The sequence below is a fragment of the Channa argus genome, chromosome 1 (genome assembly GCF_033026475.1).
Source record: "Channa argus isolate prfri chromosome 1, Channa argus male v1.0, whole genome shotgun sequence".
Lineage (NCBI taxonomy): Eukaryota > Metazoa > Chordata > Actinopteri > Anabantiformes > Channidae > Channa > Channa argus.
This window is the reverse complement of record NC_090197.1, coordinates 4,630,765-4,656,431: the sequence shown is the minus strand read 5'-3', so window position 1 is coordinate 4,656,431 and position 25,667 is coordinate 4,630,765. Positions and strand designations below refer to the sequence as shown.

Sequence of the window (25,667 nt, the reverse complement as noted above, 5' to 3'; positions counted from 1 at the left end):
AGTAACAAGGTAATAAATGAGTGTTTGTAAAGATGTTACGCACTGATGTTCAGCATAACAGTGAATGATCTCGATTTTAACCGTCAACTGGTGTTTGTGTACATTCAGTGAACTGTATCAGTCTCTGCAGTAGCTTCCAGCTGCAGCATCAGTTCAGTTTCTGTTCAGTCTGACTGAGGGAGGTTTTTGTACGATGCTTTTTCACTGTGTGAACACACGTTGACTGTTGATGTAGTGATAACTCTGACAGTAGTAAACTGCTGCATCTTCAGTCTGGACTCCACTGATGGTCAGAGTGAAGTCAGAGTTTGATCCACTGCCTGAAAAACGATCTGGAATCCCTGATGCTCGATTGGTGGCATAATAAATAAGGAGCTTAGGACGTTCTCCATCTTTCTGTTGGTACCAGGCTAAAAGCTGATAGTTGCTCCAAACATAAACATCCTGACTGGTTTTACATCTGATGTTGACGGTTCCTCCCAGAGCAGAGCTCACTGCTCCAGGCTGAGTCACTGTGACCTGACCTCTGGACTCTGAGGACACAGAGACAAAAACAGAAAGCAGCATCATGGTTTTGTGGGCTTCATTTCAGAGGGACGGATGTTGATAGAGGAGAGGAGTTGGATTCTCTGGACTTTACCTGTGAAGCAGCAGCAGAGGAGAGTCCAGATGAGGACGGAGATCAGAGTCATGTTTTTGATGAGGAGGATTTCTGTGTCTTCTGTTGTCATGAAGGACAGCTGTCAGTCATCCAGTGTTCAACTCTCAGGACTATAAACTCTCCCAGAGCACTGGAGCATGGTGCTGCTGATGCAAAGTGGCTCTATGGAAATGATCACACTGACTCCAACAGGGACTTGGATCACATTGATATCAACGGATCAATGGCCAAGTCATGTATTAAAGTATTGATAAGAAATGTGTCAAGATTGATTTGATGGGCTTTTGTAAGTAGTTTTGTATTTGTGAATGTTTAGAAATATATTTTTTTAAATAACATAGCAAATACAATTCATTCAGTTGTTTAATTTTTAGCATTAAAAGAGTCAAAACATTGTACTTAATATTGTTATTTACCTACTTTAGAATTGTCACTTTAAAATTGATAATTTTTTGATTTTAAAATGACCTTTCATGTTGTAAATATATAAATAAAGTTTAAAACTCTTTATCTTTACTGAAACCTGTCCGTTCTCATGGTTCAGCGGTGATGCCTGTCTGTTTCCATGGTTACTGAGCTCAGATTTAGAAGTGAAACTTTTAAGACCAGTTTCATAAAATCTGAAAAGCAATAGAACCATGAGGGAAGGAGATTAGTTTACTTCACATGAACAGTATCAATCTCTCTTTCTGCAGTGGGTCAAACCAACCCCTCCGTGGTTCCCTGTCACCTGGAGAGGAGCTGGGACATGGACATACATGAAGTTTGTTAGGATGCAGGGGGGACATTGCTCCCCATAGTGGCTGAACTATGTCACTGCATTAAGTCCAGTATAATTATTAAAGCAATAAACATTTAATGATTAAAATCGGTCAGAATTAATTTGTGTTTTATGATCAATTCATTTTGGAACATTCACGTGTGAAAATCAGATCACACAGGAAGAATGAAGCAGATGAATGAAGGGGCCAAAACATTAGAACCACCTGTTAACTATACATTCTCTCCAGTATGACTCCATGACCAACTATGACCCTAATGATAAACAAGTTAGAATTGTCATCTGACAGTTTCAAGTTAAAAAGTTTATTACTATTTATCACTCCCTCCAGGAAAGACGCAACACCGAAGCTCTTTGCAACTGATGGATCTATTCCCTCTTAATTAGCGCTTGTTGCTCTTGCTTTAGGTAAATCCACCGTCGAACTATTAAACATATAAAACATCACATAGACAAATAAAGTGGATAAAATAAACATCAAAATACGTAAATAAAATGTAAAACAGGATGCAAACTTATTACACAAACCTCGCTGGCTGCACATCCAGGAGAGAATGAATTCAAATCAAATATATCAACAAAAACAACTTAAGAAACTCAACACATCACGTAAGACACCATAACTTTAGCTCTTTAAATTATCGCTCCACATGTTCTTCTTTACCGAGCACTTGTCTTAAAAAGTGTAGAAAAGACCTATAGTTCCTACCTAAAACAATTAAATAAATCACACAAACATTTAAATAATATGTAAACGACATAGAAAAATTACATAAATAATATTTATGGCATTTAAACTATTTTTTTTGTATTATAACCTTGGTGCAAACCTTTGCATTGTAACTTTATATTCTAGTCATGTGTGTGCACCTGTCACCAAGACAAATTCCTAGTACAGTCAATAAACCGTTTTCTGATTCTGCTTCTGTAAAAGTAGAATTTATGTCAGAGATGTTTTACTGCATTGTGTTGGATTGTACAGTTGTACCTAGTGAAGTGTTTCTTCCACATAATGACTATTTTCAGTACAATTATGTTATTGATGAGAATTCGTTAAAGTAATCCTGACTGAGAAGAAGGCAGCATTCAGGTCCAGTGACAGGGAAGCAGTGAGGAAGGTCCAGAGATGGCTGTCAGTGAAAATCAAAGAGGGGAAGGAGGCTTACAGGAGGAAACTGGAACAGAGGCTCCACCAGAAGGATGCCAGAGCAGTCTGGAAGGACATGAAGAACGTCAATGGATATAAGACCAGCACCAGAGGACAGAGGGGAGTGTGGATCGAGCTAATGGTTTTCAATAGATTTCATTTTGTGCCTCATATCCAACCCCCAAAGAGCTTCACTACTGGTGACCACGTCTCGTCCCTGTGTGATTCAGACACCACTCCTGTCTCTGCAGTAATGACCATCTCAGCAGAGCAGATGAGGAGACAGCTATGCAGGCTGTGCCCCACAAAGGCTGCAGGTCCTGATGGAGTCAGCCCCAGGGTACTGGAAGCCTGTGCCCCACAGCTATGTGGCATCCTGCAGCACATCTTTAACCTGAGCCTGCAGCTGGAGAGGGGGCCTGTGGGATGGAAAACATCATGCCTGGTACCAGTACAGAAAGTGTCCCGCCCCAGTGTCCCCAGCAACTACCCGTGGCTCTAACCTCCCACATCATAAAAGTGTTGGAGAGACTGGTCCTGGACTTCTTTGATGCTCTGGTTAAACCATCTCTGGACCCCTTCCAGTTTGCTTATCACCCTCCACTTAGGGTAGAGGACGCCCTCATCCACCTGCTGAGCTGAATTCTGAAGTGCTTTTAACACAATCCAGCCTGTCCTGCTGGGGGAGAAATTAAGCTTAATGCTCATTGACAACCCTATGGATGCCTGGATCTTGGACCACCTCACAGACCGTCCCCAGTACGTCCACCTGCAGAACTGTGTCTGACACTGTGATCTGAGGCACAGGTGCTCCCCAAAGGACACTTCTATCTCCCTTTCCCTTCCCCCTGTTAAACTCTGACTTCAGGTACAACTCAGAGTCCTGCCACCTTCAGACGTTTTCTGATGACACTACGGTTGTTGGAGATATTCAGGGTGGAGATATCACAGAGTATTGATCAGTGGTGAACAGTTTTGTTTGGTGTGAGCACAATCATCTCCAGGTCAACATCAGTAAAACAAAGGAACTGGTGGTGAACTTCAAGAAGTCCGGGACTCCTGTCCAGGGAGCGGGGGTAGAGGTGGTTTCGGAGTACAAATACCTGGGTGTCCAACCAGACAATAAACTGGTCAATTAATGCAGCATCAATCTACAGGAAAACACAGAGCAGGCTGTATTTTCTAAGGAGGCTAATATCTTTAACATCTGCAGCACCATTCTGTGGATGTCTTATGAGTCCGTGGTAGCCAGCTGCATCTTCTATGCTGTGGTTTGCTGGGGCAGCAACATGAAGGTGGCAGACATTTACAGACTGGACAAACTAATAAGGAGGACTGGTTCGGTTCTGGGGAGAAGCTGGACCCTCTGCATGCTGTGGCTGAGAGGAGAATGATGTCCAAACTCTGAAATCCTGGACAATCCCTATTGAGACAAATCCAGCTTGGACAAAGATGATCAGCATCCAAACAGAAGAGGATCATTTGTTTAACATGGACAATAGATGGAAGAAGGTCAATGCTGCTAATTTCAGTGTTTCTCCATCAGAGCAGAACATCATTGTGGTGAACCTGGTTTCATCCTGAAGCAAAGTTTTCACAAGAGAGTCTGACCCTGAACAAGGAGCCCCAGGGTGGACAGCAGTAGACTCAGAGACATCATCATTGTGCTGCCGTGGTGTCAGTGGCTCTGAAAGGCCTGGACAGACCCTGATCAACACTGGTCTCTTAACAGCTGGGAGACAGAGGCAGGACACATATGCAAACACACACAGTCACTCAGCTGGAACTGTCCTCTTCACTTTATCATGAAATTCAACAGGAGAAACAAAAAATATTCCAACTGATGTTTTACTTATTTTAACTTGAGGAAATGTTTGACCTTTATCTATTTAACAGCTTCTCCATTAGGTGAAATGTGGATTCAAGCAATGTCAAAGATTTTCTGCACATTCAAACTGGAGGAACTATTGAGAAAATGTGCTTTAATTTCTAACCAGATATTTGAAGGTTGAATGGTGTAAACTGGACTTTTTCTTCTTAGTTAACAATGTTTCACTAATTATCCAAACAGCTTCTTCAGTTTGGATTGATTTATAAGTAGCTATGTCGATAAGTAGCGAAACATTTCTAACTAAGAAAAGTTTTCACCAACCAACTATTCATATAGGACTTTCCAGCTTTTCTTTTATCACCTCAAAATATTCTTTGCTGTTGAGCCTGTAGTTTCTGTGGAACTTTGTATAAAAATTCATACAGTGGAAGAACAAAAACATTAAAAAAAATGTTCTTGTTGCTTTATATTCATCTTAATCTTTAGATCATTAAATTTTATGATTTAAAGACTGATACAGTTCACTGATGCAGTGAACTGTATCAGTCTCTGCAGTAGCTTCCAGCTGCAGCATCTGTTCAGTCTGACTGAGGGAGGTTTTTGTACGATGCTTTTTCACTGTGTGAACACATCCTGACTGTTGATGCTATGGAGACTCTGACAGTAGTAAACTGCTGCATCTTCAGTCTGGACTCCACTGATGGTCAGAGTGAAGTCAGAGTTTGATCCACTGCCTGAAAAACGATCTGGAATCCCTGATGCTCGAGAAGTTGCCCTATAAATAAGAAGCTTAGGACGTTCTCCATCTTTCTGTTGGTACCAGGCTAAATGGTTCCCATTAAACACATTCTGACTGGTTCTACAGTTGATGGTTGTGGTTCCTCCCAGAGCAGAGCTCACTGCTCCAGGCTGAGTCACTGTGACCTGACCTCTGGACTCTGAGGACACAGAGACAAAAACAGAAAGCAGCATCATGGTTTTGTGGGCTTCATTTCAGAGGGACGGATGTTGATAGAGGAGAGGAGTTGGATTCTCTGGACTTTACCTGTGAAGCAGCAGCAGAGGAGAGTCCAGATGAGGACGGAGATCAGAGTCATGTTTTTGATGAGGAGGATTTCTGTGTCTTCTGTTGTCATGAAGGACAGCTGTCAGTCATCCAGTGTTCAACTCTCAGGACTATAAACTCTCCCAGAGCACTGGAGCATGGTGCTGCTGATGCAAAGTGGCTCTATGGAAATGATCACACTGACTCCAACAAGGACTTGAATCATTCTGATCAGGCTGATTATTAATGGATCATTCAGTTTTTTCCAGGGATTTGTCAATTTGGAGAAAACCTTTTAAAAATGTGTCATAGATCAAACTTTGTAGAATAATTGTTGAATAGGTCTTTTTAATAAATGTGTAAGTTGATTTTCCATCTGCAGCTCTGTTGTGTTTTATTTTAAAATAGATTTATTTTGAAAAAATTCACATATGCAACAAATTTGTCGTGTTCTGTGACACGTATTTAAATGTTTATATATTTTTCACAATGTGACTTTTTCCGTGTGACTGTAGAGAGACATGGCTCTCTGATTTTGGAACAGCAGTTTTTGTACGACGACACAATGACTTTGTATCACTGTGGTTCACGTTCGGTGGAGGAACCAAACTGGAATTTGGACGTAAGTTTAAGTATTACATTAGTTTATTACTTAAGGTTCTTGTGTCTAAACATTTCTGATAATGTTTTATTGTGCTGAGCTAAATTATTTTAAAAATGTCAGTTTTTATGCTCATTTTTTAACTTTAAACATGTGACATTTAAAGTGACCTTTATAGAAACTTTCACTTTCTACTTCATTTGTTAAGTGTCAACTACAGAATATTAAACAATCACACAGTTTTTTTCTTAAACCTTTAGCTCTGCAGTTGTATCTGTTTTAAAATAATTCAGTGACACTAAAGAAATACATTATTTTTATTGCTGTCAGATGTGAAACATTTTAGACGTCTCTGTGTCCTTTAAAGCCAGAACAGTGTCTAAGTGATTTCAAATGAAGGACCTCACTGAGTTTTTACACAGACACTGTTATTTTTTGATTTTAAACTCCATTTTATTTTGTCCTTTATATGCTGTAGTAGTTTGACATGTCTCAGGTCATATGAGGACTCTTTCTGTCCTGATCTGCATGAGAGGTTTCTTAAAGGGAAGTGAAACAATGTGTGAGTCAGTGACTGGTGGAGCAGAACAACCATCTGACAGAAACTCCTTCAAGGACCAAACCCACTCAAACACAGTAAAGGGGTCCAACTGTGTGGTCTCTGTCCTCTAACTGACTGGTGTCTCCTACTCTAGGTGATGTCCGTCCCAGCCTGACCATGCTTTCCCCGACCAGCGAGGAGCAGCAGAAGGACAAGGTCTCACTCATGTGTCTGGCCAACAAGGGCTTCCCCTCAGACTGGACTCTGTCCTGGAAAGTGGACGGCAGCAGCAGCGGCAGCAGCTGGGAGGAGACCAGGAGTCCCGGGGTGCTGGAGAAGGACGGACGCTACAGCTGGAGCAGCACCCTGAGGATCCCTGCAGACCAGTGGAGGAATGCAGGCTCTGTGACCTGTGAGGCCACCCAGGGCTCCCAGACTCCGGTCAGACAGACACTGAGGAGAGACCAGTGTCCCCAGTCCTGACATGTGTTCCAGGGACTCTGCTACTGATGTCACTCTGCTCCCTCTCTCTGTATCTGTCTTTGTCTCTTAGTTTTGTTGCTTGTTGTAACTTTGATTGATTCAGTCCAATAAAAACCTGCTCATCCAGTCTGTAGTTTTCATGTGTGTTGATGGAAAATAAACTCATGTTTCTGTGCTCATAGTTTCATTAGATCCACTCATGATAAACTCCACTTAGTTCAAACTGTGAGACCCACATAAACAATGGACCTTACAGGTTCATACATTGTAACTCTTCCACTTTTATTTGGGTTCTCAAGTTGAGAGCTTTGTTCGTTAGTAGAGATGTCAGTTGATTCAAATGTTTAAATTGCAATTAATCAGACAAAATTAAATGCAAATGTTTTTAATCAGATCAGACATTTTTCAAGTTTTAATACTCTTATCAACACGTGGACACATGGTACTGATGATACTGACTGAGTGATGCTAATTAAATGACAACTGCGTGACAATTAATAAGTCCTACAGTTGGATGCAAAAGTTTGCATTTTGCTATTGTTAGATGGAAAAACGAGTCATTTTTTTCATCATCATATCATTTACGGCACATTCAGCTGATACAAATGTTCCTTCATCAGAAATAATTAAAGCTCATTTTTAAATAATTGATGAAGAACAGACATTTATTTAGTGATATAGTGTCATTTAAAAAAATACTTTTTAAAATAAACTTCTTGATCATTTTTGTTGCGTCTGATGGAAAAAGTCCATTTGTAGCAGCTGAATGTACATTATTACTATGTTACTGTAGGTTTAGGTTCAGATTGTGTCTCCTTACATGGGGGATGTAGGGGGATGCAAACGTAACTGTAAACCTATAAACCTGTGTCTGACACACACATGTGACAATTCCAACACAATTCCTGATGAAACTGTGTGTGTGTGTGTGTGTGTGTGTGTGTGTGTGTGGATATAGTGCTCAGTTATTAGTATTGTGCTATATATATGTGTATAAATAGACAAGAAGGTCACAGTTGATGGGAACAAAAACTAAATAAGAACATGATTTAGATTTTTTAATATGTTCATTTAAGTGCATTGAATATAAATGATAAACTAAACCTTAAAGGAAAAAACTTTATTTAAAAAAAAATCTCATTATGTGTGGAGTTAAAAGAAACTTATTTAAATATTTACTATGATTTTCGACTTTTTAGACATTAAGACAGATCTGTCATTATTTCAATCCATGTTTCATCGTTTCATTGTTACAGAAAACAGTCAGTACAAGTGACTGTTTAACAGCAGGCAAAACTCAGTTTTTATTTGAAGTACTTTAATAAATGATCTGTTTCTGTGATTTTGTGCTTTGACTTGTTATGTTCTGTGTTACTGTACAAACCTTTAGTGTTTTAGTTTCATTACAGTTGTTGTCAGATCAGTTCCTCTTCAGCTCAGGGAGGTTTTTGTACAACGTTTTTTCACTGTGTGAACGAGTTGTAACCCTGCTGACAGTAATAAACTCCTGCATCTTCAGTCTGAACTCCACTGATGGACAGAGTGAAGTCAGTTCCAGAATAACTTCCAGTGAAACGATCAGAAACTCCAGAGTGACGAGTTGTAGCATATCTCACAAGAAGTCTAGGAGCTTCTCCAGGTTTCTGAAGGTACCAGTGCAAATCATTACTAACACTTGAACTGGCTTTACATCTGATGGAGACAGTCTGTCCTGGAGCAACAGACTGAGATCCAGGAGACTGAGTCAGGGTGATTTGTCCTCATGAACCTGGAAACCGTGAAAAAGAGGAGAAGGGTTATTGAGACAAATCCAGCTTGGACAAAGATGATCAGCATCCAAACAGAAGAGGATCATTTGTTTAACATGGACAATAGATGGAAGAAGGTCAATGCTGCTGGTTTCAGTGTTTCTCCATCAGAGCAGAACATCATTGTGCTGAACCTGGTTTCAACCAAAAGCAAAGTTTCCACCTCAGTCCTTTCTGTAAGACTCTCTCCAGGCCTTTAATGTGGATCCTTTAGGAGTTTTTAACTGACTTACACACGTCTCTTATTTCACACTTTGTTCTGTCTATAAATTCTTCAAGTGTGTTTTCAGTCTTCAGTGTCTTTTACTTTCTTTGCCTTTGAGACAAACACCACCAGTTACATGTAACTGTGAAAGAAGAGCAAACAAGTTAAAGCACAGAGGTCAGAGGACGTCACACTCCACAACAAGTAGATGGACAATGTGGACACATAGTTTTGTTTACAGCTGTTTCCAAATGATCTTTGAATCTGTTTATATTTTAGTTTTCCAGTCAAATATTATAGAAAATGTGTGATTGTACAGTTTGTTACAGTGATTTTTAGTTATTTATATTAACAAATGAAGTCACTGATCTTTGACTTTTTATGATCCAAACTGATTCTGAATTTAGTTCATATGTTAACAAAGATGAAGTTTTGTAGGATTTCAGGGATGTGATGTTTATCGTTGGACTGTCTTCACTCATCAAGGGTTCTGATGCTGATCTTTGTCTTCATGGTTTTGTTCAATTATATTTAGCTGAAAACGTTTGAAGCCGAGTCACTTAAACAGCCATTTTGCCCTTTTGAAAATATGGAACTATGATGATTTTTTTGGTTTGAATAGACGATTAGAAGCTGTGATAGAGAAATTATTTAGTGTTTGTGTGTGTGTGTTTGTGTCCTCAGTGAACTGTATCAGTCTCTGCAGTAGCTTCCAGCTGCAGCATCAGTTCAGTTTCTGTTCAGTCTGACTGAGGGAGGTTTTTGTACGATGCTTTTTCACTGTGTGAACACAGCTTGACTGTTCAACCAGTGATAACTCTGACAGTAGTAAACTGCTGCATCTTCAGTCTGGACTCCACTGATGGTCAGAGTGAAGTCAGAGTTTGATCCACTGCCTGAAAAACGATCTGATATCCCTGATGCTCGAGAAGTTGCCCAATAGATTAGAAGCTTAGGACGTTCTCCATCTTTCTGTTGGTACCAGGCTAAACAGTGATAGCTGCTGTAATAAACATCCTGACTGGTTTTACAGTTGATGGTTGTGGTTCCTCCCAGAGCAGAGCTCACTGCTCCAGGCTGAGTCACTGTGACCTGACCTCTGGACTCTGAGGACACAGAGACAAAAACAGAAAGCAGCATCATGGTTTTGTGGGCTTCATTTCAGAGGGACGGATTTTGATAGAGGAGAGGAGTTGGATTCTCTGGACTTTACCTGTGAAGCAGCAGCAGAGGAGAGTCCAGATGAGGACGGAGATCAGAGTCATGTTTTTGATGAGGAGGATTTCTGTGTCTTCTGTTGTCATGAAGGACAGCTGTCAGTCATCCAGTGTTCAACTCTCAGGACTATAAACTCTCCCAGAGCACTGGAGCATGATGCTGCTGATGCAAAGTGGCTCTATGGAAATGATCACACTGACTCCAACAGGGACTTGGATCAATCTGATCAGGCTGATTATCAGTGGATCAATCAGTTTATTAAAGTATTGATTAGATTCTTATCTTTTTCATTCAAATTAACATAATTCTAATAAAGACTTAAAGACAGCATAGATTATTTTCAAATATAAAATCTAAACCTTCAGGAAATATGTGACATTATGTTCATGGTTACTTTCACATCAGCTGACAAAATGTGACAATGACTTTCCAGAACTGTTTCAGCATCAAAGAGTCATGTCTCTCTATAGTCTGAGGTTTTAATCCAACGTTCAATGCTGGAAACATGCAGACTGCTGTCAACTATACTTTTGTCTCCTTAAGCTCTGGAGTTCTACTTATACTGTTTTCTATTTTATATAATAATTTCAGACATTATTGCATCTTTTTAGCTTATTTAGTTGTTAATACCATTACAGAAACTGTTTATTTCATCACACTTTCTTTAGACATTTAAATTTTTAAGTTCCAACTATTGTTACACTGACATTTTAATTTCAGCAATTTATAGATATTAGGTTTCCAAAAATGTTCTCTGCAACTTAATACTCTGGAACTAGTTGTACTTTTTATCTTTAGTCCTGAAACCATCTGTTTTCATGCTTCATCAGTGATGCCTGACTGTCGCCATGGCTACTACATTTAAAGAGGAAGTAAAGCACTGAAAATCATTTTCATCTACAGTCATGGCCAAAAATATCAGCATGGACAATCTCAGGCTAAAAGTCCATCTCCAGAGATCGTGTGCAATATCATCAAGAGGTTTACAGCTCATGGCTCTGTAGCTAACCTCCCTGGACGTGTCACCTCACACTATCCGTCACCATCTGAATGAAAAGGGACACTATGGTAGGAGACGGAGGAGGAATCCACTGCTGACACAAAGACATAAAAAAGCAAGATTCGAGTTTGCCAGAACTTATGTTACGAAACCACAATCCTTCTGGGAGAATGTGGACAGATGAGACGAAAGTAGAGCTTTTTAGTAAAGGACATCAAGACACTGTTTACAGAAAAAGAAATGAGGCTTTCAAAGAAAAGAACACGGTCCCCACAGTCAAACATGGTGGAGGTTCACAGATGTTTAGTTGCTTTGCTGCCTTGACTGTGTGAATGGTATCATGAAATCTGATGATCACCAAAGAATTTTGGAAGCTGCGTCTCCACCAGAGGTCATGGGTCTTCCAGCAGGACAATGACCTGAAACACACTTCAGAAAGCCCCCAGAAATGGTTCCAATGGTGCTGGATAGTTCTGACATGGCGAGCAATGACTCCAGATCTGAATCCCATAGAACACCTGTGGAGAATGTTCTGCCCAGAAACAGAAAGATATAAAACTAATGTGTGATGTATGAAGTTTAGAACTGCATAGGATGGAAACTTGAAACTGTTGATGAACTTCTCTCTTGCAAGATAATCAAACTCTAAAAGACGTCCTGGATGTTGAAGCTTCTTTAAACTCTCACTCTCACATTGACACCTACAGCGATTTAGAGTCAGCAGTTAACCTAACATACATGTCTGTGGACTGTGGGAGGAAACCACACAAGCACTGACAGAACAGTCAAAGTAAAAAACTGTTACTTTGCTGAGTCTCTTATTCTGGTAATAACATGTGATCATATCATTTACAGTTCACCTGGCAGAAATGGTTTTGCTCATGTTCTAAGCACATTTGTGCAGGTATCTCCCTTTAATCTTATATCACATTAGATACTTCATTCATGGTTCTGTTAGTGTCACGTCTACTGAGCAACTCTGCTTTTTTCACATGAACACACTCTGGAAACCCAGGCTTCACAGAACCAGCTGATAACCAGCTTTGATACTGCTCATCCAGGACAGACATAGTCAGGATCCAGTGAAGCTCTGTTTGTTCGGACATTTGTCTGTCTCCTGCTATTCTCCATCTGTCCACCAGATGTCCTCAGACTTCCATCCCTTCAGTCACCTGACTCTCCTCCCAGATCCACCTGTGTCCCCTCGTTCTTACACACCTGTTCCCACTTCCCTCATCAGCTCCTCTGCATAGAAACCAGCCTGGTTTCCACCATCATTTGGTTGAACACATCACATTGTGTTTCTGTTTGTGCTGTGGATTCATGTTCTTACATTCTGACTCAGATTTCTATCTATATATAGATTAAAACATCTTCAATTCCTCATGTTGATGTATTTTCATCTTCTTATTCCTGTGGCCAATGTTTCTTTTTACTGACTGCAGATTGAAATCAAGAGGGACTAATTATTAGACTGTATTTGGTCGTAAATATCAGTTTGATTCTGTGGAAACTAATTCAGATCAAAGTCTACAACATTTCTTTGTGTAATATTTCTCGAGTTTATTATGTTTCTCCCCTATACATGGTAAAATTTAACAATAGAAACGTGGATTAAAACATATTGTCAGAACAATGGAGAAAAATTGTTTTCGTAACTAAACCTCTCAGTGTCCTGATGAAGGTTTTCACTGGAAGATGGACATAAAGAGTTTCTGTGACTGCAGCAGTTTAGTGGGACTACAGAGTTAGTAAGTCCACATGTAGTTGTTGTGTGGACGACTTCCAACCCCACTACTCTGTCTGCACCATAGAGCACAGAGGGACAATATCTATGGAATAAAGAGGATTGAACATGTGACACAGAATGAACAAGTCAACAAATGTGAGATGACTCTGAGGATCAGGAAGAACATTTCAGAGTTTGACAAACAGCTTCATCCCAACACTACACACCTCTCTGTCATCAGAGGAAGCAGCAAATCTTCTTCTCACAGATCCAGTTTTTAACATGATTATCATAATAATCATGTTCACTTCTCCATCTTCCTTGTTGATCACAGCATGATGCAAAATACCCAGTGGGATGTTTCTCTCCTGTCGCCCAGAAGCTGTGGAACAAATCAAACGTTGTTTTTGACTTTGATAAATTCATGATTATTTTCACTTTCAAATAAAGTTAAATCTCATTTTAATGATTTGAAATAGTGTCATGTTAGTAACTATGTAGGGGATTTGCTGACACCACAAGGATCATGGGGATAAGTCTGATCCCAGATGTGAACTGAAACCTGGATCCAGGACTCTGAGATCTCCTCCATTCATTCCAATCAAAGTTAGTGACTCTGCTCAGACTCCAGCAGCATTTAGTGTCTTCCTGCTCTGATTCCTGCTTTTTAAAGCCACTGCACATGTTCAGTAGTGTTTCTCTCTCTGAGCCCAGTCACTGTCTGTTAGACTTTTCACTTTGTCAACAGGTTTCCTCACATCACTTTCAGCTTTGTCTCTGAGGAAAAGACAGCAGCAGGAAAAAGTGGTTGGAAAGCTGCTCTCTGAATCCATCCCTGGGACTAATGATCATATTCAGCTTTTTCCTTCATCTGTTCTTCACTTTCTAAAGAGCAGAGAAGAGGCAGCTGCTCCTTCATGCTGAGATCAAGTTCAAGAAAGTTTGACTCTAAATGTTGAAGCTAGTTTTTCTTCCTCCATGTTTGTTCTGTGTGAGGATACAGAGAGCAGCACACACATTCAATCCTCTGAACTGTGACCAGAGCTTTGAACCATGTTTCAATCCTGACTCATTGTTACTGCAGCTCATCACAGACTGGAGATGAAGAGAGTTCATAGAAAGATTTTTCCAAAGAGATTTGGATCATTTTGTCACTGTCCTACATTTTAACACATGATCCTATTAGCTCCTAAAAATGACTCTGATGTCACTGTATTAGAAAGAAAATCTGTCTCACGTTTCTGTCAGTTGTGATCCATCCACCCATTTCCATTGATATTGTGTCTCTGACCATTGTTGCCATAGACCAATCCAGAAGTCTTCATGCTGATTCAGCTCGGTGACAAAGTCCTAACAGAAAGTCAATAATCAGTTCTTCTTTCATCATTCAGTTTTTCTGTTCTAGTAACATCATCATGTGACTCTGTTTGAAGGAACATTTGAATCTGTTACAACTTGGAGGAAAAGAAAAGTTGTAACAAACATTGTTTGAATGGAACTAAAGTTAATATTTTCTATGAGCAGAATGTATTTGTTGTGTTTCAATAAAATGTAACTGTTTATTTCACATTTCATTGTTCATGCAGAAGCTTTTTGAATCATTCACATCTTTTTCTTTTGTTCATTTAACTGAGATCAGGGCTCCTGGTTATAGTTCATCAAAATTCTCCCATATTCATGGGACTTTTCATTGTCTATAAAAACTGACAGCAGGTCAGAAACACACACACACACACACACACACTAACACACACACATTAACACACACGCACACACATTAACCCACACGCACACACATACATTAACACACACACGTTAACACACACACGTTAACACACACACACGTTAACACACACACGTTAAAAAACACACACACACACGTTAACACACACACGTTAACACACACACACGTTAACACACACACACACGTTAACACACACGTTAACACACGCACACGTTAACACACACCCACACACACATATACACACACACACACGTTAACACACACCCACACACATATACACACACACATATAAACACATACACACATTAACACACACACATTAACACACACCCACACACACATTACCGCACACACACAAACATTACCGCACACACACACACACACACACACACACACAGACATTAACAACGCACACACGCACACACACACACACACAGACATTAACAACGCACACACACACACACACACACACACACACACACACACACACACACACACACTTTAAAACACACACACACACTCACACACACACTCACACACACACATTAAGACACACACACACACACTCACACACACATTAAGACACACACACACACACATTAACATTAAGACACACACACACACACACACATTAACACACACACATACACACATTAACACACACACACACACATTAACACATACACACACACACATTAACACGCACACTAACACACACACACACTTTAAAACACACACATTCACACACAAACACACTCACGCACACACATTAACAGACACACACACACACATACATTAACACACACACATATTAACACACACACGTTAACACAGACACACAGTAACACACACACACACACACACACACACACACTAACACACTCACTCACACACACACACACACACACATACACACACACACACACACACACTCACACTCACACACACACTCACACACACACACTCACACAGTCACACTCACACACACACACACACACACACACACACACACACACACACACACACACACACACACACACACACACACACACACACACACACTCACCTGTTCCTCTTTGCTGTTGATAATCACCAGATCTGATCCTCTGTCCTGACAGAATCTTCTGCTCTCAGACCAACTTTTCCTCTCCGTGGATTTAAAGTAACAACTGCATCCAAATTTCTTCCATCCTTCAGGACACAACTTCCCTTAATGTCAAACAAATGTTTAAAGACAGATTTCATGTCATTCAGTATCAGAATGATGATGATCTGTAGTGTCACTGTGTAAAATAAGATCTTAATCTGCTGCTTTTCTCTTTCAGCTTCAGTTTAGAAAGAAGTTAAAACTCCGATTTTTAAGTGATGACCTGCAACAGAAATATCCACATAGAAAATGTTACACAACATGAAACAACTCTAACCGAACATAAAGGCACATTTAAGTTGTTTCATGGAAATTACTTTAATCCTGTAACTGACTGTTGGTGACTGACGTGTCTTAAAAACAACATTACAACAATATGAATCCTGTCATGTCTCAACATAACATGAAGCTGAATCTTGTGTATAATGATATTTGGTAACGATTTCAAAACCTTACGTGAAATTTTATCCTGGAGCTGTTTGACTTCATTCTGGGACTGACTGTAGTTCTTGATGAGGTTGTCAATCCTGGATTGAAGCTCTTTTTCTTTGGTGACTAAATGAAATGATGAGAAACACAAAAGCAAAGAAACAATGAGTCTCTGTAACTGAGTATTGTTGACTGCTGTCTTTGTATTAGAACAGTAGAAAAACACTATGAGAACATGGAAACATTGTGAAGTTGGATCCTGAAGTTTTACCCTGGAGCTGCTTGATGAGATGCTGTGACTGATTCTCCAGATCATTTTTCTCCAAAGTCACTAAAATATCTGGAGGGAAAAACCAAATCCAAACAGATCAAAACCATGAAATCATTGTGTTTTAAATACAGCATATTGAAGTTTCCTGAGCACGTTAAAGTGTCACTGTCACACTTAATAACACTAGTAACTTGTTGAAGCCACTGTTCTTTCACCTGCTGTGATAAACTCACTCAGGGAGTCGTGACTAGAGCCAACAAAGAACCAACACAAATGTCTGTAATGTTAAATACTTGTTTTTAAAGGATTTCAACTTCACCAAGTGCTGTGACTTTGAACAGAAGCAGAAATCACTTTATTTCTGCTGTTGTCACAAAGTAGATGTTGTTCTGTGAACATGTTGTTGTGTTGTGAACATTTTACTGAGAAATTCAGTATCAACCTATTTCCAACCTGCCAAATCCACTAATTAACTACATGAGCACATGACATTATTAGAAAACATGTAGCACTTTAAATTATGGGACAAAATGTCAATATTTACTTTTGCTTTGTTGAATTGTGAATTATTATTGTTTTTTCCTAATAACTCTGAAAACACTTTGTGTCCCATGAAGGTTCCTGCAGCACCTTCATTCATATGATGTGGAAACTGCCCTCTAGTGTCTCACTTTTGGAACAAAGTATTTTCACATTTACATATTTTATTTAGCAGACTTTTATCCAAAGTGACTTACAAGTGAAGAACAAAGCAGCAGAAAAGTCAAGGTGAAAACGTTAAAGCAAAGTGCAATGAGATGAAGTGTTGATTGGAAAAGAGTTTTTCTATTTTAAAGGGGAAATGTTCATCAGCAGAGCGTAGTAGGTGGGAGGGATTGTAGACCTGGATGATATGAGCAGAGCAGTGAGTTGTCTTGTATATTCAGAAAGGTAGGATCTGATCTTTGGGATGTTGTAGAGGACAAATCTGCTGCCCTAGAGACAGAGGAGATGTCAGTAAAAGTCAGTATGTTGTTTATGATTATCCTCAGATTTCTGGCAGACTTAGTGGGGACAATCATTGAAGACCCAATGTTGATGCTGATGTTGTTTGAAGGTCCGGCTTGGAAGACTAGAACTTCTGTCTTGGTGATGTTGAGCTGAAGATTTCTTTCTCTTATTCAAGCAGATATGTCAGAGAGACAGGCAGAAATGTGATCAGTGGATCAGTGTCCTCAGTGGAAAGGACAGGAAGAGCTGTGTGTCATCAGCATAGCAATGATAGGAAAAGCCATGTGAGTGGATGATAGAACCCAGGGATGTAGTATAGATGGAAAAAGGACCAAGATCTGAGCCCTGCAGCACATTGATGGAGACGCATAGTAACCAAGTTCTAACAGCTCTGTCAGGATCTCAGTGCACTTCCTGTTCCTGGACCTTTATTTTGTGGCCCCTCCCCCCTACTTCCGGTGCCTTGGTTCTTTTCCCCAGCTTTGCCTTCATTTGTCCCTGATGGTTTGCACCTGTTCCCTCCTCTATTTTAGTTCAGTCTTCCCCTCACTCCCTGCCAGATCCTCGTCGTTGTTCACATGGTCACTTCTATCGTTGTTACTGTCTTCATTGTCGTCGTTATTGTGCTCACCAACCCCACAGTAGACTCTGGACTTTTGGTAAAGCCTAAACTTATGTTTCTTGAACTCTTGGGAAATCTGGACTCTAGTATCCTGGACTCCGTCTTTCCTGTGTGGTTTTGGTCTGAGGTTTGCCTTTTGTTTAATTCAGTGTTTTGGTCTAGTCTCTAGTTTTCTCCGCTTGTTTTGATCCTGGTTTTTTCGTGTTTAGGTTTGCTTGTGTGTTCTTCAGTTTGCCAGTGCTTTATGCTTAGTTTGTTCGTGTCTGCCTCCCCTTAGTTCTTGTGTTTATGTGCTTCCCCCAACTGTGTTACTTTGGTATCTTTCCCTTCAAGTGTGTTTTAAGTTGTGCTCCGCTTTACTTTAATCATTATTACATGTGATCCTTTGTTCAGTAGTTTGTGTCCTTTTATATTCCTGTTAGTTTCCTTAGTCTTCCCCTTGTGTTTACCTGCTTTAGTAGTTTAACGTTGATCTGTGCCTTATTTATTTAGTAGCCTTTGTTTGTTCTTTCATTTCTTAGTCTAACTAGTCCCTGAGCCTTAGTTGTGTTTATTTTGGTAAATTCTGTCCCCTCTTGTTTTCAACGTCCACTCTGTTGTCACCTTAGATAATATTAAGTTAACTCCTTTCGTGTGCTGGTCCTGTTCTGAATCCAGTTTCTAGTATCCTACTGTTGGGAGCGACTTCTGTTCACCATCTAAATCTCTGTCAATAAAAGCCCCTTATTGCAATCCCTCTCACAGTCTCTTCACTTGGGTCCTCCCTTAACCAAAATCGTGACAAGCTCGAGCTTTAGGTGGTCACGACTATATCCTGTGTTTCTTTGAAATGATTGGTCGTCTGTGGGTTTTTCAAAGCCTGTTTACTGATGGAACAGCCACTAAGAAGATGGAATCCAATGGATTTGAATTTTCCTCACAAGCTGACAAATGGTTGGTGCTTGGAGAGCAGCCCAGCAGGTGTGGACAGTCTTTAATCATCCTATGGTTTAGGACACTGTGTGTGATGAGCCCAGAGCTGATCAGGATTAAATGATTAACAACATTCATTTGTAAGAAACATGTTTCTAACATCATTTCTAGGAGACAAAGTTGCTACGAAGAAAATAAAACCTTCAACATTATGGAATAAAAGTCCTCACAGCGTGTGATGATCCCAGCCAGAACCAGAAGATACAGAACTCGCAGAGACACTGTAAAAACTCTGAAACTGCTGTTTCTCATAGCTGGAAGCTTCTTCTCACTGTGTGGTTCTACAGACACAAAATACACAGAGGATATGTTTTATTCAACTTTATTAAGGGACTTTAATGAACTACAGTATGGAGGGTTTTTACTTTAATTAACTCCAACTGTTTGGTGAACAAAGATTTTTAAACTCCTGCTGTATTAAATGGCTCCTGATGACAAGATAATGACATCACCATCTGTTACAGGAACTTTGTTCTTTAACAGTGAGACTGAAGCTGTAAAAGTTATTTGAGTTCCCACAATAATAGTGAACATAATTATTCAAACTCACGAGCTTCTTGTGATCCAACATCATCACACTGATCTCCATCCTCCATCATCTCCACCTCCATGTTCTCTCTCTCTCCTCTAATATATTTCACCCTCAGATCAGACTCAGTTTGAATTTCTGTCGACATGTTGATGAACTAAAGAGCTAAAAACTAAGTGAACTTCTTTGTGACCAGTCTTCACTGTCTGTTTGTGTCTGAGTCAGGCAGCTTTGAACAGAGAGCATCAAGGAAGTAGCAGCAGGACAAACCACACCCACTGACACTTTAAATACATTTGTGTTTGATGTAAATCTTTATTTTATATTTCTGAATTTTATCTGGAAAACGTTCAAAAATATTGAGAAACACAGCTCATTCTCATATTTTTAAATGTTTCCTGGTCATCGTACTAAGATATAAGGTTCATTAGCAGAACTGTGTGCCTGCATATCATTAGCATATAATTATACGTGTAAAAATCTGACTTCCTGTCTCAGATCAAACTAAATAAAAACAAGAAGTGTTTCTGACAGGAAATGTGATGTGTGAGCTGTTGCTGCAGTTTCAACTTATTATTCTGTTCAAAGTCCACAAATCTAAGTTTTAAATAAATGTAAAAATTACAGCTTAAAACATGGACAGAGCAAGTGATGCAACGGCTCACAAAGGTCATGAAGGAGAGAACTTGACCTACTCTGACCAATACAATAAAATACAGCTTTATTTATCCCACTCAGTTAGTTTGGAGCTGTTGCACACACACACATACTATTAAACCATCTCATAGTTTGTAAGAATGACAGGACAGATCACTGTGAACTATCTGTATGTGAGTGAATGAAACACCTCGATGCCCCAATGGCACCTGTTCAGATTCCTTTGCTAGGATGTGATCAGGTGAACAGTAGTGATGCTCCATGTGATATCAAAGTTTCAGTGCTTGTGTGGAGCAGAAGGGGAGTTTCCAGCTTTTGTTGAATGTGGACTGTTCTAATTGGACACTTATGTAAATGAAATATCCTATGTTCAGAATGGTTGTTAAACGCATCTTTCTCCCTTTCTCTGTGTTTTAAGTGGACGAGACAAGTGTCAGTCATTTGTGTTGGACAATTAGTGATGCTTAGGACGAGCTAACAAGTTAGGTGAGTGGGAAACTCAAAGAACGAAGCAGGAGGGAAGAGAACAGGAGGAAGGAGCAGAAAACGGAACCTGACTGAGGGAAGAGACAAAAATACAATATCCATGTTTGGTAAAGTTCCAGTAATGTTGTTGGTTCACTAAACTCCTGAATGTTTCTGTATCTGTATTTTATAAAGTATGGGAGCAGTAGGAGCTGTTTGCTGTCTCTACATTCACTTCATAGACTCTAAGGCCTTCACCACGCTGTGGACTGTAGTTAGCTTAGCTCCTTCATGCTAGCATGGTGAATGTGGGAGACACGTATTACACCAAGCTACTGAGTGAGGACGGTAACTACATCTGACACTGGGAGATTCTGGACACTTGCTGCTTAGAGAAAGACGTTCATTAGTGTTTGTGGGTGTTTGCATCGCTGCCACACACTGCTGCAGTGAAGTGATCAGGACCTGCTGCTGCTCTAGGAGTCTGCTAAATGTCCATACACGTGGACAGGCTCAGGACATGTCTCTCCACTGCACCGCTTAGACACGGCGGGACAGAGAGTTTGAAAAACTGTTGCAAACAGTTCCAAGAGACCAACATGGAGGCCAACGGTATTGTACCATTGTACTGGTTATGAATCCCAGGTATTCAAACTTTTTTCTTCTTTTTACCAATTGAAGGGGAAATTTAAAGGTGGGTAACATCTGACATCAAATACATTTCTACACACTTACATTACCTGGTGCTTTACCTTCATCATAATTTGCACACTCGATGTCAGTAGGGTATAATGAGCTTTTCAAAGATGCTTCATGAAATGACATAAATGAAGCTTCATTATGGAATTTGAAATTGATTTTAAACAGCTTCAGCTTCACAGTTAATCACAAAAATGACATTATTGTCATTCCCGCTTACTGTAACATGATGAACTTCTCACCAAACAGATGAAGATAATTAGATAAAAAGAAGATCCACAGTGAGCTGAGGTGCAAGTACTGGGGCAGGAGGCCGGTACTAAACTAAGAGCCATGCAGCTGGAGAACCAGAGGCATAAGATGTTTGTTCCATCTGTGGTTATGTGGAATGTTAATTCACTGTGGAAGAAGACTGATGATCTGGCAGCTGCAGTGAAAAACTAGAGGATTAACAAGGACTGTAGTCTGCTGCTTCACAGAGACGTGGTTAACCAGCAACACTCCAGATGATAAGTGGAGGGAGACCACAGTATGTCAAACTGAGGGAGTTCACCTGTGGGACTGTGGTCAGCAAAAAGGGGGCACCACAGGGGACTGTGCTCTTTTCTGTCCTGTTCACCCTGTTCACATCAGACTTTGGATACAACTCCAAGTTATGTCCCATGTGAATGACACAGCCATTGTAGAGTTTATCAGGAGGGGGGGGTACAGGAGCCCGGTGAAAGACTTTGTGCTATGGTGCAGCTCAAACCATCTGTAGCTGAACAGCTTCAAGACTTTTAGTCCTTTTGTCCCCCAAGCCATCACTTTAATTCCGCTCAGTTCCAAAGTCCAGGGTGCAACAACACAGTCAGCAGTGTCCACCGTCATTGTGCTGTGTTTCATTTGCTTTGTTGCCCTCTTGACCTTTATTAGTCTCATCATGTTCACTTTTATACTGAGCTAACTTAGGTTTATTAGCTTAGTAAAAACGTGGACTATTACTGTTCATTACTATTTATATTCATATTTTATTTTGTGTATTTGAGCATTTTAAGCTGCGTAAGTTAGTTGACGCTTTAAATTTCCCTCAGGATCAATAAAGTACAAATCTAGAACAACCAATCAGAGCAGTTTATCTTACGATATGTGGACAGGACGATGATCCCAGCTGCCATCAGAAGACACAGCACTGCTAGACACAGAGCAGCTCCTCTGAAAGACTTTGTGTGGACTGGAGGATGATTCTGAGTCTGTGGTCCTACAGAGACAAAACAACATGGAAGCTGGTTGTTACTGATCATCAGCTTTAATCATGGCAGTTTACCCACAAGCATCGTGGTTCAGGTCTGTGGTTGTGGTGACATCTGTTCAAAATGTCACATCAACACTAGAGATCAGTGATCTGACAGATTATCATGTTCGTGTTGCAGTTGACCACAGAACTGTACAACTGAACAGTCACTTTACACCTCCCACTTCTTCCTGTTGTGTGTTTGTTCCACTCTGTGGTAAAACTCTTTAGCAGAGCTGATGCTTCTACAGATCTGCCAACTGAATAAATGTTAAACTGTGACCAGTAGGACTGAAGCCAAAAACTGAACACATTTAGCAACAAAACCCCTGAAAATGAGTTTTCTACAGAAACCTGTGTTAGTTTACATGTAGTCAGCAGAAGAGCATCCAACTAACTGAACACACATTTTGCAGCTGTTTCCTACAAACTGTACATGTAGGATATAGATACAGAGAGAACAGTGATGGGCTGCAGCTTCTGAATGGAGGAAAAACATCACATATCAGTCTAACATGATCTAAAGCCACTCAAACAAAGCAAAGTTATTTGTAATATTGATTTGTCATATTTTCCATTAAAAACCTTTAATAGAGAATAAAAGAAAGTTCAGGAAGAGCAACAAGATGAACAGATGTGCAGTAGACGCTGTGTGGACAGAACAGAGCAACAAAGCAGATTTACACCTGTGTCCAATCACTTACCTTCTTCCTGTGACTGAATATCAGTGACATCATCTCTGAAAACATCTGTGTTCTCGTAGATATCCATCTCTCTTTCCTCCCACTCTCCTCCATCTTCCTCCACCTTTCTGTTGTATCTCACCTTGGAAAAATCTGGTTTGGCGTAAATTATATCTGAAGACATCTTGAGACTGAGACAGACGGACAGTAGCTGAACTTCACTGACTGTTACTGTGCTGCAGTAAAACTTTAAAGTCTTCTACTGTAGTATAAACTACTACCTGTGGCAGAGAGAAATGCAGTCACATGATCTACTTTACTGATGCTGCTGTCAGGGTTCAACCTTCTGTCTGGTTCAGGAAGTAACAAGAAAACAAATGTGTTCACACCTTTTCATTTATTTGACTGGTGTATAAAAATACAACAGCAGATTAACAGGAAATAAAAAACAGGAAGTGTTTCTTTCTTACAGATGAACAGAATGATTTTAATGAAAGAAACATTTAACAATATACAAAGTGTCAGACCATCAGTCTGTCAGTGACTTAACAACATCATAGTGTCACTAATGCAGAGCAGGCTGCAATGAAAATGGTTGTGGTCAGACTCTGTTTCTATTGGTGCAACCATCAGTACAAAGTGTGTAAAAGTACAACAGACACATAAAATCTAAAAACTCTGATTGATATAAGATAAAGTAGATGAACTCACTGATGGATCATGAAACTATAGTTGGCACAGGCCCAGAGTCCTGGGGGGTCCGTGTGTGTTAATTTAAATACCTGGTCAAAAATGATCACAAACTGAAACAGAGGAGGATTAATGTGAACAGATCAGCGCCCTCACCTGGTAAAAGAGGGAACTGCATTATTCTGAGCTGCTTGATCACTGGCTTCAGCCTCATTGATGTTAAATAGGAGCCAAAATTCGATTTCAGAACATGAAGGCACAGAGAGTTTCAGTTCACTTCTTGCAGATCTTATGTGCTGAGTGATTTGACGTTTTTTCTTCTTTTTTAAAGCTAACAATAAGTAATTTGCAGGATGAAATGGTGAAACATCTGTGGAACAAAATGACACTTGACGTTTTAGCTTTAGTCCTGAAACAGTCTGTTTTCATGGTTCATCAGTGATGCCAATCTGTTGCTATGGTTACTAAGGTTAAAGAGGAAGTGAAAATCTTCAGACCATTTTCATCTAAACGTGCAGTGTTTCTACACTTTGTTCTCTTTCTGTGCAGTGGGTCGAGTCCTTCCCACCCTGACTGGGCCAGTGAAGAGCAGCATCAGCTGGGAGGAGAGCAGGAGCACAGTGGTGCTGGAGATGGACGGCCTCTGCAGATGGAGCAGCACCCTGAGGCTCCCTGCAGACCAGTGGGGGAAGGTGGACTCTGAAACCAGAGTCTGGGAGCCCTGTCTGGCCTCACAAGTCAGAGACACTGAGGAGAGACCAGTGTTTCCAGTTCTGACCTGACTTACTAGGACTCTGCTACTGCTTTCACTTTGCTGTCTCTCTGTGTTTTTCTGTCCTTTACTATTAAATTGCATTTAACAACATAATAACATTTTATGCTTTTATTGTTTCAAACTATAAAAATAATTACATTTATATTAGGGTCCTTCTGGACATGACAAATTTATCTATAAATAATTGAACCTGTGATAAAAACCTGCTTCATTACACTAATAAATTTGTTTTTGTGAGAAATATTGTTAAAAGTTTTAAGGAAATTTTAAGTTACATCTCTTAACAAATTGTGACAGTGGTGGAAAAACTAGTGGTTTTAGAAATTTACACAAGCTGTTATGCACCTTTTTAAATCTGAGGATTTTTTTTTTGCATTACAATTTTGAATCAAGATAATTCTCAGCTTGTCAGTGTCTAGTTATTATAACATCTATTCTCATATTTTACATTTTTAGTCAATTTTACTCAGTTATCAACAATATGCACTTCTTACTAGTTTTCATCAAGTTAGAATTAAGTGCAGGGTGAACAATTTTACTTATTGTTTATGAGTGAAGTTAAAGCAACACAATCAAGTAGAAGAAAATTCATGAACCCAGTGCAGTTGACCACTGACCCCTTTCTGTCCTTGGAGAACCCTCTGATGGCTGTGCATTTTTTTTGTGGAACA

At 39.9% G+C, this 25,667-nt stretch overlaps 1 protein-coding gene and 1 gene segment (V, D, J or C); one reads left to right on the top strand and one right to left on the bottom strand.

Moving 5' to 3' along the window:
- Positions 1-5,068: 5,068 nt before the first annotated feature.
- LOC137102395 (Ig kappa-b4 chain C region-like) lies at positions 5,069-7,216 on the top strand. The segment is given in 3 exon segments: positions 5,069-5,123; positions 5,962-6,087; positions 6,762-7,216. Coding segments are annotated over 3 exon segments (510 nt in total).
- An 8,532-nt stretch (positions 7,217-15,748) lies between these two features.
- On the bottom strand, positions 15,749-23,880 carry LOC137102392 (C-type lectin domain family 12 member B-like). The gene is made up of 4 exons (XM_067481871.1): positions 23,553-23,880; positions 22,699-22,815; positions 16,398-16,496; positions 15,749-16,003 (listed from the first exon to the last, which is right to left on the bottom strand). The coding sequence occupies exons 1-4, from the start codon at positions 23,713-23,715 to the stop codon at positions 15,759-15,761; spliced, it is 624 nt and encodes a 207-aa protein (XP_067337972.1). The 5' UTR covers positions 23,716-23,880; the 3' UTR covers positions 15,749-15,758.
- Positions 23,881-25,667: the final 1,787 nt, after the last annotated feature.

What these genes read in the sequence shown, in the direction of transcription:
- LOC137102392 (XM_067481871.1), bottom strand. Translation starts at nt 23,715, where the DNA reads ATGTCTTCAGATATAATTTACGCCAAACCAGATTTTTCCAAGGTGAGA. An exon ending in TATTCAGTCACAGGAAGAAG is followed by an intron (nt 22,816 to 23,552) that starts GTAAGTGATTGG and finishes TTGTCTCTGTAG; the next exon opens with GACCACAGACTCAGAATCAT. An exon ending in CATCGTCCTGTCCACATATC is followed by an intron (nt 16,497 to 22,698) that starts GTAAGATAAACT and finishes CATTTCATTTAG; the next exon opens with TCACCAAAGAAAAAGAGCTT.